We start from the raw sequence: 19,150 nt of genomic DNA, 5'->3' as shown, positions 1-19,150 counted from the left end.
ATCCAGTGAGGGCCAATGTCAGGATCGAAGTAAATAAATTTCTGGCCTATAATATTGTATGGGTGCTGGCCAGGTCCCATATCAGGATCAAATTAACTGAAAACTTGAGTTAACTGTAGTTGGGTTAACAGCTCTACTGTATTTGTTTACACTGGCTCATGAAGCCTGTTGTGTCATATGCGCTTCCATTCACTCAAAATTTGATTTGCAGTGGTTCGTGTCATCTTGTTTGAAGTGTCTTGTGTGTCATATGGGCAATCATGGAAACAATACAAAAAAAAAAAAGAGCCCCCAGTGAAAAAGTTTGCCCAGTGCAAGCTAGGTGCAACAATGATGCATTGCTACAGGCACAGAAGCTTTGACGCATGTAGTACCAGCACCTCGTTAGTAAAGTTTGCCAGTATGCACCTAAAGTGGCGGTTATGAGAAAGATGTCAGCAGCGGCAAATACAAGAGACCTGAACTTGTCGTGGCAATTACTTTCTGCCACAGCTTTATGAAAGAAGTCTCTGGCTATGTTTTTTTTATCATGGCTGCATTTTCTTTATGCTTAATTCACATAAAGGACATGCTATTATGGCCGATTGCATTGGAGGAGGAAACTAAAAGCTAGAAACAGTTGGCTAGTCTTGGTGATTACGGTTCAGGCAGGATGAATTCTACTTGTATGAAGGTATGTTTGATGATGAAACTTAAAAGTAGGACAATAAATTGACAAACAAATGTCAGGCATCTCTTTGACCATCTACCTCCATCTTCAGCAATGCATGCCAGCTAAGCCAGTGTAACCTGCCTGCGTTGGCTTAGCGGCAATGGTGTTGCGCTGCTAAGCATGAGGTCGCGGGATCGAATTCCGGCAGTGGCGGCCACATTTCAATGGGGATGAAATGCAAAAAATGTCCGTGTCCTGTGCATTGCGGGCATGTTAAAGATCGCCTGGTGGCCAAAGTTAATCTGGGGTCCCCCACTACAGCGTGCCTCATAATCAAATCGTGGTTTTGGCACGTTAAACCCCAGAATTCAGTTCAGTTCATTCAGCTAAGCAAGTGTAATAAAGCCAAGCCAAGCCGAAGGCACCCTGCTGCTCTGTTGGCAGTTGAAGGAACTGCAGGCATAACCTACTGTTGTAAATATTGCCAGCACCTTGCTCATGATTAGCTTTCATCCTTGCATCACTGGAAACATAAGAAGTACAACCGAACTTTCATTTATTGAGAAAAACGCATTTAACTTAGTGTGGAACTTGTAGAACGAGGAGTAGGCATCGTGCATTCAAATTTTCTGAAGCAAATAATAATAATCATCTCAGCCTATTCATGACCACTGCAGGACGAAGGCCTCTTCCTGTGATATCCACTTACCCCTGTCGTGCGTTAGACGATTCCAACTAGCACCTTCAAATTTCTTATCTTCATCACCCCACCTAGTTTTCTGCCGTCCTCGACTGCGCTTCCCTTCTCTTGGTATCCATTCTGTGACTCTAATGGTCCACCGGTTATCCATCCTACGCATTACATGGCCTGTCCATCCATCTAGGTCACTTACAGGGGACCCTGATCATGAGACAGAAATTTACAGGAGAATAAAATTGGGTTGGAGTGCATACGGCAGGCATGGCCAAATCATGAATGGGAGCTTACCACTGTCATTGAAAAGAAAAGTGTACAATCATTGCATTCTACCGGTGCTAACATATGGGGCAGAAACTTGGAGTTTAACAAAGACTGTCGAGACAAGTTAAGGACCGTGCAAAGAGCAATGGAACGAAAAATGTTAGGCCTAACATTAAGAGACTAGAAGAGAGCGGTATGGATCAGAGAACGGGGATAGCCGAAGATGCAAATAAATGGAACTATAAATTGCTTTTAGTGTCCCTTTAAAGGGATACACAAAAGTTGGCGGGTAGTTTTTTGCGTCGGAACAAAAGTTGAACTGTTGAAAATGACGAATACAACACGCTGCTTTGAAAAAAAGAACGAGAAACTTTTTTTTTTTTTCGATTTTCTGTTGCACCTTACCTCCAAGCAGCCGCCGGCAGAAGCTGAAATTTGACGTAACACCCACCCACCCGCGCGCGCGGCCAAGGTCGGCCACAGTGTTCGTAGTGTTTCCGGGGGTGTCGGTCCCTTGCAGTGTTTGTTTAACCCCTTTCGGCGATCTTCGCACGTGGTCCGTCTGAAACATTATCCCCGTTGGCGCTCCACGCAGGTGGTGTGTCTTACATGTGCCTTCTCGCGGTCGTCGCTTGGTATTGACGCATTTGTCGCGGCAGAAGGAAATGCCAAGACATTGCTGTTATAATGGCATCGTTGGTCGTGACACGCCATCGCACATGTTTCCCAGAGACGAGAAGGTGCATAAACTTTGGATACCTGCCTTTCAGCCATCACGCCCAGCGTGGAGACCCCTAAAAAATGACTTCATTTGCGCGGACCACCTCCTCGACGGTGATTATGTGACCAGCCCGGCTGTGCTGAAAAGCCTCGGCATGCTGCTCAAAAGGCAACGCTTAAAGCCTGACGCTGTGCCATTGGTCGTCTCACGAAAACGCAAGGCAGAAATGACCAGCGGCGCTAAAAGAGGAGGCGAAAAGATGTCGGTACTGTTTTCGTTCACTTGCATCCTGCTTGAGCAGTGTGAGGGCGAGGCATGGGCGAGATACCTGAGGCTGGGCACGAAGGCAGTAATGCCTTTAAAAAATGTTGGCAAGGCATAGTAAAACAATACAAGGCTAGCGAGCGCGACTCACGAGATCAATCCTACATGGCAGCGGGGCAGACACACACACAGCTCTGCTTCTCCACAGGCTAAAAGCAGGAAAAACTGGGGAGAATGCCAGACAGGTGCTGCCATCTGTCGGGTGGCTGGCGAAGTGGACGTAAGTCTCGGAGGTACTGATACTTCACAGCAGTTGCTCATGCCAACGGCATAAACTACTATTCAGTCATCCACACAGTGCTGAAGTACCCCGCAGCTGCCTCGCCTGCGTGCGCTCTTGAAAAAGCAAGTTTACAGAGGAAATGACAAATAATTCTTGCACAAGTATCTGGTGCAGAGCAAAATCTTCGCACTATGGTTCACGAAAAGCTGACCGGCACTTCCACGGCCACCTGTAAGCGGTAATATTTCTTGCCAAGTTGGAATGGTCCGCATCTTCAGACGTCAGTTCATCGCTGGTAGAGGCACCAGAACTCGAATCCATGCTCACAATGGCGGCGGCGGCACGCTTCAAATGACCGCGGCCGGCCGGCTGGCTATCATACCGCGAGGGTGTTGTGACGTCACGCCTCCCAACTCCCGCTGGGTCGGGCGGCGAGGCACGCGCTCACAAAAACGCCAAAAATAAAGCCATTGGCTCAAAAACGAGCTAAGTGACTACTTCTTTTCGGTATAATCGCACACTGAGGATTCATTTTCAGCATTTTCGTAAATTTTCAGATTTTGTGTGCGTATACCTTTTAAGCATTGGGGCTGCACAGATTGGGTCTGAAAACTTTCCGTCTATGAAAAATACACTTTAGGAGTCTGATTTCGTTTCGATGTATTTTAACTGTGCTTTTAGTGGGTCTGAATAACTTCTGGCCATGAAAAATACACTGCAGGAATCTGGTTTCGTTTCCCTGCATTTGAACTGTGCCTTTATATGATATGTTTGTCTGTACGTTATCTCAACTGCATGCATTTTTTCCTTGTTTTGCATAATAACAGATTTGATCCCAGGTGGTTTGTGGTGTGGGATGTGGATGTGTTTTGAAACCTTTACAGCGAGTAGCTGTCCTTGCTGCACTTAATGCTTATCCTTTCTGCTCATGTCTCAAACTCATTGCTAATGCTGCCTCTTGCCTTTTATACTAAAGGCATGTTGCCTTCTTTACTGAAAATGCTGTACATCTTTGCTGCATCATACTGTATGAAGAAAGAGGGGGGAGGGAGGGTAAAGGGTGAAAAATACAGATGAAATGCACCTGTCTTTTCAAACACAATGAGGTGCCTGACAACGATTACAGTCTTCTATACAGATGCTACAGAAAACATAATAATGCAAAAAGCAGCTGAGGCTGATGTTAGTTGGGACCAGGGTCCAAGAATTCTTACCGTGAGGGGACGTTTATTGAGTTTGTATAACATGGTGCATGGCGCTATTCTCTGCGCACTGAACTGAAAACATTTGCATAGATTTGCGATTGCCTCCTTGCACTCACAATCTTCACATTTGGGAATGCTGACCATTTCGGTGAGAAATGAGTAGGCATTTGGGAACACTGCCTCCAGCTGTAGACAACACACGAGAGCTGTGTCACACCATGGTAAGCTGCATGAACGCAGAGCTTTAGGTGGGTATCTTAAGAACAAAGGCACTGGTTTTGTAAAGTCAGCCAAATTTTAGTGCTTCGGTGTAAGCTCGCATGCGAGCAAGGGGAGTTTCCCTGTTGTATCCACTCTTAACAGAATAGTAATGCAGTCAGCACTCTCACGAACACACCGCACTGCATGAGAGTTTCGCAGCAACAAGGAGAAAGAAGTAATAATACAGTAAAACCTCGTTAATTTGGATTTCACGGGACCAAAAAAAAAAAAAATGTTCGAATTAACCGAATGTCAAATTATCAAGGTTATCAAGAAAACAATAAACAAATGCTAACTACGTCAACACGCTCTTATTTACTGAATGAATCGGCAAATCCTGTTTCTGTTTTGCACAAAAGCAGTGCAGCAACTGCAATTCTCGTCATCTCGTGACTGATTAGTGCTTGCTGCGGCGAAGGTCTTGCGACTTTCTTCACAGCGCGACCGCGATATGCTTCTTCATCTGAGACACGCTTTTCACTAGCGCGCGCACATCCCGATTATTTTTTCGCCAATGTCGCTGGGCCGCCACCCATCGCAATGTCGACGGTGCTCTTCATCCTCGACAGTTTTGCACTGAGTAAAAGTGAAACTATTGCTTGCCGCCACCACCGCCAATGTCGACGCCATCATGCACGGTGACCTTGCGGTTCTGAAGGCGCGCTGTCGACGCGTGTACCGAGTCGAAACGAAACTATTTTGCCGCAACCGCTGCGGACGAAGCCGCGGTCGCTATCGATGCAATCATGGATGACGACTATGCAGTCATGAAGGCACACTGCAAACGTGGTGCTATGCCCGCCGGCAAGTGCAACAATAAAAGCTTTAAAGGCTCATATAGGCACGAAGTGTTCTGGCGTCGCTGTCATTCCCGTACGATTTCCACTGATGGCTGTGGTGAAGGGAACTCCGTCGCTTCGTTTCGCTGGATGCTGGGGGGTCTCTCACGTGCTCTTGGGACAAAGGAACGACAGCACAGTAGTACAAACAATCAAAAGGGCATTTATTGCACTTTTCATACACCAATACACGCTAGTCTAATTACTACCCATAGAACATTCACATGGGTGCACGTTAAATCGAAGAAGTCCTACTCACCGCTACTGGATAGCGAGCGAATATGTTTGCCCCATGCTAGACGCCTAGTCGTTCACGTGTATGGTCATGCGAACGGTGGCGAGTTCCAACGATTCGTGTTCGTCCATACTGGTGTTCTGCTCCTAGACTCGGGAGACTGTCTCGCGAAGCAAGCCGGTGCACGTGCGAAACGTCCGTGCGTGTTGCTCGTCGATCCCAAGCCAAAGAGGAAGCGCCTTCTTCCTTTTGCGCCCAAGTGACCCCGCAGTTAGGTGGCGCCAGCAGCGCAACACTCGCGTCATCTCTTGCAATGCGCTGCCACCGTTCCGCCACGCGGCGAAGCCGGATTACAGCAGATGGGAGCCATGCGGGGGAAACATCAGGGACGCGTGAGAGTCTCGCATCCCCACAACGCTAACGCCGTTATGGCTCGTTTGTGTCGCACATTTGCGGCGCTCCGCGCTCGCTGAGCTCTGAGAGTTGTCCGAATTAACCGATGTGCGGCCAAATACGTCTGAAATAAAGAGAGTTTCATTGCATTAAATAATGCATACACTAGCCGGGACCAAAGGACGTGTCCGAATTAACCGATTTTCCGAATTAACGAAGTTTACTGTAGCATTAATTCACTGTACATAGTCAGTAGCTGCTGCAAATTGCACAAATACCCCAAACTTTTATCACACTGTGAAATTGTTTGAAATAGACAGTTATAATGAAGTGAAACATTGCTTCGCCCCCTCTTCTCTTTTTTTCAATCCACTGCAGCAGCTGTAGAGGACGATGACGAAATACCCGTGAGGGGCAAGCACTTCACTGTGGACGATGTGTCCATCCCACAGACGCCCAACTGCCAGCTCGTTCTTGAATATGCGCGCCGGGAGGGCCTTCAACATTCATATAGCACCATGCAAGACCGCAGCCAGCGGAAGAAGGGCCCTGCAACCTGGCTGGCCACGTTGCGACTTGGGGAATGCAGGTTCGGGTCATATCCCGAGGAGAAGGCCACGCAGGATGAAGCCAAAGAAACAGCAGCTGCACGGGCCGTTGCAGAGCTTGGGCTCTACCAGCAGGGTAGGTGTCAGTCAGGGATAAAGCATCCTACACTTGGTGACAGCCTAAGAATTCAGGGATTGTATTCTGGGGCAATCACTTTCAGAGATAGCTTCACTTTCGCAAGATTTCAAGACACTCGGCACCAGACGAATCTGCGCATACAGCCGAGAACATTTCTGGCGTTCTGCCAGGCTCGCTATGTTCTCACAGTGCCAAGAGCGATGTCAGTCATATACTTTGACATGTCCGGTGCCGCTTCTCGTGAAACCTTGCGAAAGTGAAACTATATCTGAAAGCGATTGCCTAAGATTACCGCCCAGTACAAGTTACGCCCACAAAACTGCAGTGTACCTGCCTTCTGCACCTCTATGTTCCGAAACATTCATATCTGCGAACTCTCTTTAGTTTTCTTGTAAAGCTTATGATCTTAAAATTTTTACAATCTTACAAAATGTTGTGTCAATAGCTACGAAAAATAAGTTCTTTTCGCGAAAAAGTTTCACTCGTCAGTCTTGGAACCTTTCGTTGTAGTCTTATGCAGGCAAGTTCCTGAAGCAGGCGAAATTGGCACCAGTGAAATTGCAGAAAAAGCCACTGTGATCTAAACACATATCGCTCAATAGGCTTGTTCTCATGTAAAAATTTGTACTTCCCCCGCCCCCTCAGTGTCATGTCCATGGGATATTACAAATGTTAGTTCTTAGTTTGGCAGCTATGCATGAATGAATGAAAGACTTTATTCAAAAGGAAAAAGGGAATGGGTCATAGTCTTATGGGTGGGGCCCTCCGTCCAGGGCTCCACTGGCTTCCGCCGCCCGCCGTACTTGATCCAGAAGTTCCAGTTGCCCTCCCAGGTCCGAACTGCCAAGCTGTGCCTTCCACTGCTCTGTACCAAGTATTGTATGATCGCTAAACTAGAGTTCAGGTCTCTGCCTCATAATCAGAACTGGTTTTGGCACGTAGAACCCCAGAAAGAAGAAGAAGAAGAAGGTCTCTGGGCTTCTGCACGCATCCCCACGAAACGTGGTAGAGTGTCGGCTTACCTCCGCACCATGGACATTTAGCTGGGTAAAGCGCGGTATGTATAGCGTGTAGTTTTAACAGATGCGAATATACATCCATCTGTATCCTTCTTAGGTCAGTCGCCTCTTCTCCGCTTAGGGACTTTTGAGGCGTTCCATACTTTCTCGCGTGAAACGCTGGTGAACAAGAATCTCTCTGGCTAGAATTGGAACGGGCGACAATCGGGGGTCAGAGAGCGCCGCTCGGTTACTAAACTTGCGAGCTAACGCGTCTGCCTTGTCGTTACCCTCGAGCCCGACGTGGCCCGGGCACCAATTCAACCTGTGGCGTTGGGTCGGTGTGGGTTCGAGCAGCCTTAAGGCTGCGGCAGGTATTCTACTGGCCATGAAGAGCGGCAGGCTTCCCGCGAGTCCAATAACATTACGGATGACACTCCCATACGCTCCTGAAACCATACAGCTAGGGCTATAGCCATGGCCTCTGCCTTCGTACCCGAGGTGGTTCGCACGGAAGCACTAGTGATTAATTGCAAATCCTTGTTTAAGGCTGTGATTACGTGGCGGTGACTATCGTTGCTGGCTGCGTCGATGTACATGGCACTGCAGTCTGTTCCGAATTGTTTGCGGAACCATTTTACTCTTGCTGTACGTCTCGCCTCGTGGTAGTCGTGGTGCATGTTTTTTGCGAGTGGTACGTCAGCCCGTATGTCACTCTGCTCAGGACGAGGACCTGGACGAGCCTTAGGGTATCTTTTTCGCGCATACCTTTTCTGTGGTTCGTGATACGATCTATCATTCTGGCTATTTGCTTCACTGTAGTTTTAAGGTGGTGTTGGTGTGTTTGGCCTTGTCGTTGCTCTGCACCCAGAAACCTAGAATTCAGGCGCGGGTGACCTTGGCTATGGCGTGGCCATCCACCTTGAGCGAAACATCCGTTACTTTTATAGCATTTTCCATGTATTCTAATCACTTCCGACTTATCTGGCGCACAGCTATTTCCTGCGAGACGTTGATATTAAAAAAAAGTTTGTGTCACCCTGACCTTCATGGAAATGAGCAAATGTTTAAATATTTAAATGAGAAATTGTTAGGTTAGGTTAGTCCCCTGTGCATTTTTTGTGCAATCCGGTTATAATAATTGTTGGTTATAACAATTGTTGGTTATAATAAGTGCCAAAGATTTCCTTTGCATTTGAGTATTGCTATAAGTGGCTTCAACCGTATGTATAGTGATACATTCTGAAAAGAAAAACTGTTGGAAGTTCGGTGCTCTGTTCTCTCTTCTGTCCCCTCTGTTGTTCTTGCATCGAAACTATAAGCCATGTTTTACTAACAAGGTGAATCTTAACACCATTCTTTATTTTGGGGAGGAATGTGAAACACGGTCATCATGCTTTGGGTGCACGTTAAAGACTTGGGTGGTCAAAATTAATCGGGAGACCTCCCCACCATGTCTTTTTACTGTGTATTGTCAGGATTTGAAACCCCATAATTTCTTGCACATTCTTATTTTGCTCCCCCACCTTCATTTTTATGTATTATGCTTGTCATGGCTCTGTGGTAGGCACAAAGCCTTTTTTTTTTAGTATAGGTGGGTTGCTAAATTAGTATTTACCTTTCTATGTGTGTATCGCTTATATCACTGAATAGCCGTTTTGACACTGTTAAATTTTTCCAGCTTAGTGTCTTGCTTCATTAAATACTAATCTATTTTTGCTCTGTGCAGCTGCATTGCCTACTTATCCTGTGACCCCTGTCTCATCTGCCGAAGAAATAGCAGTCTTGGTAGGCCGTATAACAAGTGTGAGTATTCAGAAAGTAAAGCAAGTACCATATCCGAATTCATCATCATGTGCCTGCTTTACCTGTTTCATGGCACTATTATGGAAAGGACCCAAGCATGTTCTCACTAATCTGTAGAGAAAAGAGAGAAAAAAAAAAGTCTTCAACAAGCATGTTCTTACTAATCTGCGCAGAAGAGAGAGAGAAAAACAGTCTGCAGCACATTGTGACAGTGTGCAGTTGATGTGAACCAAGCAAAAGCTGTGCATGTATCGACTATTTACTTTCACATTATGTTAAGCAGATGCTTTTCTGAACAAGAATGCATACTTGTGTGTAATTTATCATGGTCTGTGATGCTTCTTGTGAATTCAGTGCACCAAGTTCCTCCTCCCTGTCATGGCCATTTACATTGTGAGAAATTTTGCTAGCCTCATGAATGATATTGGTAGGGTTAGAGCAGCCACTGCTAATGCTGTTGATAATGGAAAAGAAATAGCTCGCGCAGAAAGAAGAGAGAAAGAAGTGTAGCAATCGAGGTGCGCGTGGCACGGGAGTTCTTGGTCTTCTGGCTGAAATAAAGGCAGCGTCTTGCGCTGCTCTTGGCTCTTCGGGCGTAGTGTCCTCCACCGTACTTTAAGCCTGGTCTATCGGACAACGAGGTCCTCGGACTTTACAATTGCATCCGTTTCCTGCTAAACACTGATCTCTTACTCTCAGCCATGTGGTATTGCGCTTGGTTCAAGAGTTGCATAGTTGCACTTGGTTCAAGAGTTGCATAGTCTGATTACCCTTTTACCTTGTGAATGAAGAACACTAGAGGAAAAAACAAAATGCAGTAGAACCTCGTTCATATGTTTTGGAAAAAAAAATAGGACAAAAGGCATACTAACCTGGAAAACACTTGATCCAAAATCATTAAAAAAAATTGATAGACTGAACTGTAGTTGACATCTACGTAATGCAAAGCGTTGTGCGGGTTGTTGTAGCATGAGGCGCCGATGCCCGCCGAGCTGGTGGGGCCCAAGCGGCCCAAGATGCACATTGTCATTTTTGCATCTTCAGCAAGCTTAGGTTTGTGCTCCTCAAATTTGGCCTGAGTCGGCAGCTTCTTCGGGTGGGGCACTTTGGTGGGAAGTTCTGACGTGCTCGCTCGGCGCGTATCATTGCGGCACGAGACGCCGACGCGTGACGAGCTTATTGGGGTCTGAGCGGCCCGAGACTCGCATTGTCATTTCTTCCCTATTGTGTAGTGTCTTAAGACTGTGGCGAGGAACTGAAACAAAATTGAGTTGGGCAACGCCAGAATATCATGCTGCCTGAGTGAAACGTGATGCTTACTTCGCACCGCCTGGGCAACAGGGCAAGGGGGTCTGTTTAGGTTATCGCCTATTAAAAGCATGCAGTATGCTTCCAGTCGCACTACGACACGTGCACTGTGAAGCAGGTAGGTGAAGGTGCTTATCGCAGTGGGGCTGGCAGCGATAACTGTTAATGCGGTGTGCGACGATGCGTGAGAAGATTTGCTGGTGACCGAATAGAAAACTGAGTGCGCGCGGCGTTTTCTTATGACACGGGCGGGCGAGTACTGTTGCTGCAGTTTTCAATCGGGTGTGCCTCACGCCTTTTCTTGTTTACATGGGATCTAGCGGCTGGAAAATGTAGCATACGGTCATAGTTTCGCAATGTACTGAACAATAATGTCGAAAGACTGTGCTTTGTGGGAACGTATCAGCCAGGAAAAAAGAAACATAACTACAGTTAATGTGTACAATCAGCAAAAATGTCTGAAAAAATGAATGCATGCCTTTCACTTCTCCCAAGGGCACAAATCACCACAGGCACATCTGAAATAGCTCTAAAGGCCTGTCACTAAACTTATTAGGCGTATCGGTGGTCATGCTATGATAGATGGTGGGTCCACGTGTGTATAATTAAGGAATACATACCTTCTCCCGTGACAATTGCCCCCTTCCCACTCATGGTATGCTTCACCGCAATATGAGGTGTGTTCAGAAAAAAACCGAACTTTTGAAATAAAGCGCCAACCGGCAGAGGGATTGTGCTGCGGCTACTGAGCACATGAAGCGGCAGTTTTAGACAACAAACTGCCATTTGCCACGTTTCGCTCTGACCATTAGTTGGCGAGCTACAGCGGCTGAAGTGAGCACATGAACAAGCTGTTCTTTGGATTGGTGGAATTGGAAGAACAGTGTGTGTGCGTGCGTGCGTGTGCGTGTGTGTGTGTGCGTGTGTGTGTGTGTGTGTGTGTGTGTGTGTGTGTGTGTGTGTGTAAGTTCTGCTACAAACTTGGGAAAACTTTCACAGAGACATTTCAGTTGCTTAGCCAAGCATACGGGGAGGACTGTATGAGTCGCACGCAGTGCTATGCTTGGTTCAAGCATTTTGAAGACGGAAGAATGTCAGTCGGTGACGATCCCAAGCCTGGACGACCTTCCACATCCACAGATAATGACCACGTCGAGAGAGTTCGAACTGTGATTCGTGGAAATCGTCGTTTGGCTGTTCGAGAAGTCGCTGACGAAGTGGGTATCAGCGTAGGATCATGTCATGAAATTTTGAGTGACAAACTTGGGATGCGTCGTCTCAGTGCAAAATTAGTGCTGCGTTTGTTGACTGATGAACAGAAGCAGACCCGTGTTGAAATCAGCCAGGAACTGCTCGCCACTGCCAATGACGAAGAAAACTTTCTTAAGAACCTCATAACAGGCGATGAGACATGGGTTTATGGCTATGATGTTGAAACGAAAGTGCAGTCATCGCAGTGGGTGGCCAAAGGCTCTCCTCGTCCAAAAAAAGCGCGCATGAGTCGGTCAAAAATGAAGGTGATGTTGGTTGTGTTTTTTGACTGCAAATGCATTGTCCATCAAGAAGTTTACCAGGGAATCGTAGCGCGTTTGAGAGATTCTGTGCGAAGTAAGAGGCCTGAATTGTGGGTAAATTAGGCTTGGATGTTGCATCATGACAATGCTCCGGCTCGCGTGTCGCTCCTTGCCCGCAGCTACTTAGCGAAACACCACACTCCTGTTGTGCCCCACCCACCATATTCTCCGGACCTAGCCCCAGCAGACTTTTTTCTATTCCCCAAGCTGAAAACAACCTTGAAAGGAGATTGTTTCCAAACCGTAGAGGAGATCCAGGACAATGCGAGAAGAGACTTGCGCGCCATTCCAGAAAGTATGTTCCAGGAGGCTTTCCAAAAATGGAAGAAAAGATCGGAAGAGTGCATTGCCAGTAGAAGGGAATACTTTGAAGGGGACAGCACTTCAAATTTTGCACCATTAGCAGTAAAGGTATTATAGGAAAAGTTTGGTTCCTTTTTGAACACACTTCGTACTTCGCGTATGCTTCGTGTAAAGGTACGTCTGCACTAGTGACAAAAACGAACGCTACACATTGAGGGGGCAAGCATGCAGACGCGCACGGGCAAGTTCACATTCGCGTTTTGCTAAGACGTAGCGGCTACACTTGGCGTCCCGAGTTCTTTTTCTATTCGCTAGTTCTCATGAAAATGTGCGTTCCGTTCAGCCAATTTCGTCTTTCATCCGAGGTGTCTGTGTTTCTTTGCGCCACTGCCGGTCACGCCCAGGCATGTCGGTTACGGACGAGAAGCTACTGGTGACTGTGAACATCATAATAATAATTTGTTCTTTACTCGGCGATGCTGACGTGCCTGAAAGCGGATGAGAAGGTTTTGGTATGTCCTATCTGGGCGGTACAGAGACATTGAGGGCCAGGCACACACACTGCTTCCCCGCCTGCACGCAACTCTTTGTCCTTGAAATTGATGTTGGGATTTGTCATACAAACAGGCATATGTGCGGACTGTCTCCAAAAAAGGCATCTATTGCAAAGCCACTTCATTCTCAGTGTCTCGACAGCGGTATGGGAAGGCTTAACGAAAATGGCCTCATTGGCTGGACATGGTCTGAGATTTTACGCTGTATGTTACTGCGCGATTTCAGAGGCCATACATTATGATGCTGTGCTTGTGAGACAGGTGGCGTCACAACTGCGCGGCTCGCTTCTGATTGGTGCTTGTTTTGCGACTGCCACGAAAAATGGGTCTCGCACCCATTCAAGCAGTTGCCACACATTGCTGCCACTTTACGTGAATCTTGTTGTTCACGGCAGCATTGCTTGCCGCGCACGGCGTGTCGCGAGTGTTTTTGTTGCTAGTGCAACACTGCTGTATTGAGGCGAAGCTGACTTTCAGGAACCGGCATTATGCTTTTCGAGCCGAAGCCACTGGTGAGGATTACAAAGGTGAAGTTGGCGCCATTGCTAGCAGCGGTGAATTGTTTTAATGAAAAACACTGCACCGAACAGCAAGAAGCTTGGTAGCGAACGTCGAAGTAGCTATAGGCCTAGCGTTGCTGCGTTGCTGGCTACGGCAGCTAGCGGATCTGCATGCGGGAACGCCTGTTTGAGGTGGCAATATAATCCAAATGGCGGCGGTGGTGGCTTCGATCAGTGCCTTTTCAGACCTGTGGTCATGGCAAAAAAGTCGAGAAAATTGGACAGCGTAGGTTTTTTGCATCTGAAATTTCAAACTTCTTGTACATTGACTCTATGTAGTTATGTGGTGGTGCCGCGAAGGTTTGCAAATTACTGGGCATGTCCTAAAAATCGGGCGTCCGGAAAATCGGTCTTGACTGTATTGGGTCATTTTGTGTTCTCGATTGTGAAAGTTGGCGCCGGGAAATCGTACTAAACGGGATCATATCAATGAGTTCCTACTGTAGTGTACTGCTATAGTGTTCTTAGTTACTGGCTGTCTGAGTGTTCAACTTGTAATCGAATATCGTGAGTACAGCCTATGGGGAGCACACGCCACCACCTTCTCCCGCGGGCGCTCGCCGTCGCTTGCGCACGTAGCGCACGCGGCAGTGGGAGCCGGGCGGACACGGGAGAGATGCACTTTGCCCTCTCTCGGTTCTCGCGATGCGCGTACCCGCGCGGGAAGAGGGAAAGTATCCGACGGGCGAGGAGGACATTCCCCTCGCGAAAATGTAAAAAGGTATAAAAGAGCACGACCGAGAGACCCCCGGGCTCTCTGACCTCGCCACACCTGACCTGCCCCTACGGATATGCCCGCTGCAATCCGTAATGTGAGTGACGTCGCTTGTTGCCTTATTCGCCTGAACCCTACGTAGCTGCGATTGCATGCGCTACGGGTTGGGGAAGACCCCCACAAGCCCCTAGTACACAAGCCTAGAGTTTGAGAGCGATGAGCAGCAGTGTGTGTTTGTGTTATATACAGGAAGTCACCAGATCGCGACACTTTCCTCTTCATGAGCGCTGTGCAGTAATAATATGATTCCATTCCAGCTATTTTCCTTTTCGCGCTTTGTCCGATTCAAATGATGCCTATCTTATCACCATTACAGGTCAATTGTGAGCAGTGGATAAGAAAGGAATAGAACAGAGAAAAAGAATTCCTACCTTAAATCGACACTGCTTGATTGGCAGGCCATTGCTAGTTGCGGTATGCAGTGCAAATGACTGATACAATGAATGATAGGATAAAGACAGGCTATTCCTTAGCAGCTTGATGACCACTAGGGTTTGCTTGATGTAGGGCACTGCTGTTGATGAGGAGCTGTGAAAGCTAGTTATGTGGTGAAAACCAGCATGAGCCGTAGGGATGAGCCTATCACACACTGTGCATGCTCAGAAAAATGACCTCATTTAACGGCCTGCGGTAGATGGCACACCGCACCTGTGCTTTAGGCAAGTGTGCAAAGGGTTTTAGAAGACGATAATCGGCTTCTTCTGGGAATACGTAATCATTATCGAAATTCAAAAGCAGATTTTCACTTACGTCAGCCTGTTTATTAAACTGCGTCGATAAATATACACAGTAACAGTAGGAAGAAGCGCACTGATCAAAACACCCTTTTTGATTGATGTCGGTTATTGTCCAGTAGCAACCGTGCGTGGGAATCTACTGTGTTACGATATTATGAAATAAAGCGCCCAGTAAAGAGTGAGGACAAGGGTTCTGTTGAAAAGTGGGTGATAAAGAATAAGGTCACTTCGCTCTCTGCTTACGAGCTCTACGCACAGTGCACGACTGCAAAATTTTGCTGAGATGTTTGCAGCAGCGTATGCTATCCGCATACTGTTTTTTCACGAAGCCTGAGGTGTAACCCTTTAAGAACCTCTTTAAGAAGCCTGCTCCTGGTGGCTTAAGCTGCATTGAGACGTACGAGTCGATTCTGTAGCTTCAGCCAATATAGGGGTGGGCTCCTTATCATAAGAAGTCTGAATTTAGGCTTCTCATGTGGTCCAAAATTTTGCTGCAGAAAACCACTGTGGAGGAGATTAGCACTGGAATATCACCCTAGGACAGGTGTGTGCCTTGATAATATCCATTAACGTTTAGAAAAAGAAAGACATCCAGGGTGCTGAATAAATTTTAATGCAGGCTTTTGTGTTCTAAGCCTTCTTAATGATAGTTGAGTGAATCATTGCACAACATTGAAGATAGTGCCTTTCACTATGCTCTTTGGTGGTATAATTATTGATATATAATGTTTTTCAGTTGCTGCAACCACATGGAATGGTCAAGGAAGGTGTGGAGTCTCTGTACAAAGAAAATTACTCGGAGCAGCTTCCAGGGAGCTGGTTTGAGCACCTTGTGCGGTCTGAGCTTGTCCGCGTTGACAGGTACGTCCTTTGCATTACTGCAGTGCTGTGTTTTGTGGGCAGGTGTACTGTGTGTCAGCTAGGTTTAACTCTCGTTGGGTGATGCTCATGCCTTTCCATGAAAGGCCAACTACTGACAGGTTTTGAAAATGGTTTCTACATATACGCAAAATGACACTTTAGAACTACAGTGAACATCCGATATTTCGGACTTACAAGAGCTCCAGGTGGTCAAAATTAATCCGGAGCCCTTCACTACGGCGTACCTCATAATCAGGACTGGTTTTGGCATGTAAAACCTGTGGGGATTGAGGGAGGGAGGTGCCGGCGCCATTGCGCAGGCTTCACCTGTTCTGCCATCCCTCGCCAACCCTGTCTGCTCCTAACCGGTTCTAGCGGTGGCGCTCCAATCGTGGTGGTTTACGGTGAGGGCGGGGCGCTGATGTCATGGCGGCCGCGTTTCGGCTGCTAGCGGCAGAGCGTGGCTCTCTTATCTCCAGGACCAGCACACGGTATGTACATGCTTTCCTCTCGTCCGCCAACACCTTTGTGACTAGGACTGGGGCTCGTGCACGGTGCCTTTGCCCGTGCGGGGAGTGCATACTTTGTGCTGATCCTGTTCCCGATGCTAAGCCGACGAGCGGTGCCTAGCGCTCGTCGGCTTAGGTCGTACCATGCCGAGCAGCACTTGCCGAAAGCCTAAGCCGAAGGATATTGCCCGAACTCTCGCGAGTTGACCCATTGGTTATCGCCAGAGCAAGTAGCATAGCTACCGGGACTTTTTCTAGCGGCGTGTCCCAGCTTGAGCCTGTGCTCTCGCAGCGACTTGCTATAGGCGCCTGTTATTGTATTTTCGCCCTTGTGCGGGGACCCCTTTGGTTCCCCGCCGCGCGGGTGTTTGTGCAGTGCTGGTGCCGACGGATTCAATAAATGGTTTCCGTCAACTCAGGGCTTTACTGTGTTTTTGGCGTGCGTCGCTCGGTAGCCCCTTGCAGCCTTTGAGCTCGCGCGCGAGCGGTGCTGGAGGCGACGGCTGACGCGGCCCTATGGCTCGCCAAGCTCGAACCCCACGGTGGTTGGTCTCCTGTGAGACCCCAAGAACCCACAAATCGCAGAAAGAAGGAATTCCTAGGGGCCGCGAGAACTTCAGAAAAAACTTGGCAATCCGAAAAAATGAATGCAAGCTTTTTACTGCCCCCAAGGGCTCAAATTGCCACGGGCACATCCGAAATAGCTCTGAAGGCCTGTCAGTATGCTTATTAGACATGTCAGTGCTCGTACTGTGACAGGAGATGGCAGGGGCACACGTGTATAATTAAAGAATACATACAGAGTCCTGTGACAATTGCCCCTTCCCACTCGTGGTATGCCTCACCGCGTAATAGTGCTGTATTGAAGTGAAGCTGACATTTAGGAACTTGCATTATTCTACGCGTTGTGCTTTCCAAGCTTTGAAGCCATTGACGAGGATGACAAAGGCGGAGTCAGTGCCATTGCTGACAGCGGTTATTTCAATAAAAAACATGGCACCAAGCGGCAAGGCTTGGTAGCTAACGTCGAAGCAGGTAAACCTAGCGTTGCCGCGGGTGTGGCTTTGGCTGCAAGCGGATCTGCGTGCGAGAGTGCCGGTTCGAGGTGGAGAGAAAATCAAAATGGCAGCAGTGGTCATGGCAGAAAGTTTGAAAAATCGGACGGCGAAGGGTTTCTGCCTTCGAAATTTCAGGCATTCATATACATTTACTTTATGAGATACGTGGTGTGGTGGTGCTTGTAGCACGGCCTCTCTGGAGAGGCCGCTGCTGCGGTATTTTATTAAAGAAAGCACGTGCTTCTTGGTCTCTGTCCACAAAGGCCTTCGGTAGGCGTCGTGCTACTCTATATGTTTAGTTTTAGCACCATGACCACTTCTCATCTATTCACCACTCTCAGATCATTCCACACGTCACTGCCATAATTATATTCTATATATGTTTTGCGCTTCTATACCGCAATTTGTTCTTAGGCCCCTTTACAGCCACATCGCATCCTATCATCGGAGCTCACTGACCATGGCAAACATATCTTTCATTGTCTTGGCGCTCTTTGGCCACATTTGGCCCTTGCGCCACGAAACACCAAATATCATCATCATCATACGTGGTGGTGCTGCGAAGGCATCTGCATTATCGGGTAGTTGACTGTATCCAGTTCTGTTTGGGAATTCTGTAGCGGCCTCTGCCAGGGTACTTTCTGGAAAACTTGAAAGCAAGCTTAACGCTAGCAATAGGAAAACAAATGAATAATAGGGGGTGAGAGGGGGAGGATATTTATACACGTTAGCACTGGCACTCATATGCAAGAAGTACCTGTTTCAGCTAAACCCACCGTACTTTGTTGGTTTCTGTGCCACCTAAGGTGGCTTCTTGTGCATGCAGCAATGTGAATGCTTTTTCCGTAGACATTTATCTGCTACAGGAAGCTCAATACTTGCAAGAATTTTGTATCTGCACAGGCATGTTTTGCACAAAGAGAAAAGTAAAAAATATAACATCCTTTTAACATTTTCCCTGGAAAGTGCTTAAAAAAATTGTGGAATAAAAAATAGAATGGTTTGTTATTCTAGCTGTGTGCAGCTATGTGCAGCATACTCATGCCCATCTAAGTTTGCTGTACAGCCATGGCAGATTTATGCCTACGGCAAAATCTCTTCAATTCAGTCCTTTTTAATTTGGAAAATGGATTCATTTGGACTTGCCCTCTGGTCCCGGCAAGAGTATGCATTATTTAATGACATCAAGCTCGTGTTTGGATTTACTACTATTTAATTTGGATGACCGCAAAACGCCAAAAGTGCCAACGTTTGCAACTGCTCAACACAAAAAAAGCAATAGTGGTGCTGGCATCCAACCAAAACAAGGTGCCCAAGTCTGGGTCGCCATAGTCATCAGCAGGAATCATATGGATATGACAGGAATGCCTTTTTACCATACTAACCTGGTGAGGGGCCCTTTAATCTTGCCGCCTGCCATCAGAGGATGCTTTTTGGCTGCATGAAGCACATCGTCTAGCTACTTCTCGTCTTGAAGTTTGTAGCTGAGATGTCTTGCTTCCCTGCAAGTCAGCGAGTATCCCTGGTAGCCTTCAGCTTTGTGTGCTGCTGTTTGAAATGTATATTTCCATTTTGTCAAGGGCGCAGACACACGAGAGATTTTAAC

The 19,150-nt window shown here is 47.3% G+C and overlaps 1 protein-coding gene across 8 annotated transcripts in view; it reads left to right on the top strand.

The window, feature by feature from the left end:
* Positions 1-19,150, top strand: part of LOC119450179 (tudor domain-containing protein 7-like) — a 129,095-nt gene that overhangs the window by 41,141 nt on the left and 68,804 nt on the right. For 7 of the 8 annotated variants that reach the window (XM_049665687.1, XM_049665691.1, XM_049665690.1 and 4 more), the window contains 3 exons: positions 6,193-6,498; positions 9,229-9,305; positions 15,853-15,977. In XM_049665687.1, the coding sequence (XP_049521644.1) occupies positions 6,193-6,498; positions 9,229-9,305; positions 15,853-15,977 (508 nt within the window). The remainder of the gene's footprint in view (positions 1-6,192; positions 6,499-9,228; positions 9,306-15,852; positions 15,978-19,150) is intronic. The other variant, XM_049665689.1, reaches the window with a different exon arrangement.

The sequence above is a fragment of the Dermacentor silvarum genome, chromosome 4 (assembly GCF_013339745.2).
Source record: "Dermacentor silvarum isolate Dsil-2018 chromosome 4, BIME_Dsil_1.4, whole genome shotgun sequence".
In the NCBI taxonomy this organism is placed as follows: domain Eukaryota; kingdom Metazoa; phylum Arthropoda; class Arachnida; order Ixodida; family Ixodidae; genus Dermacentor; species Dermacentor silvarum.
This window is presented reverse-complemented; position numbering and strand designations above follow the sequence as displayed.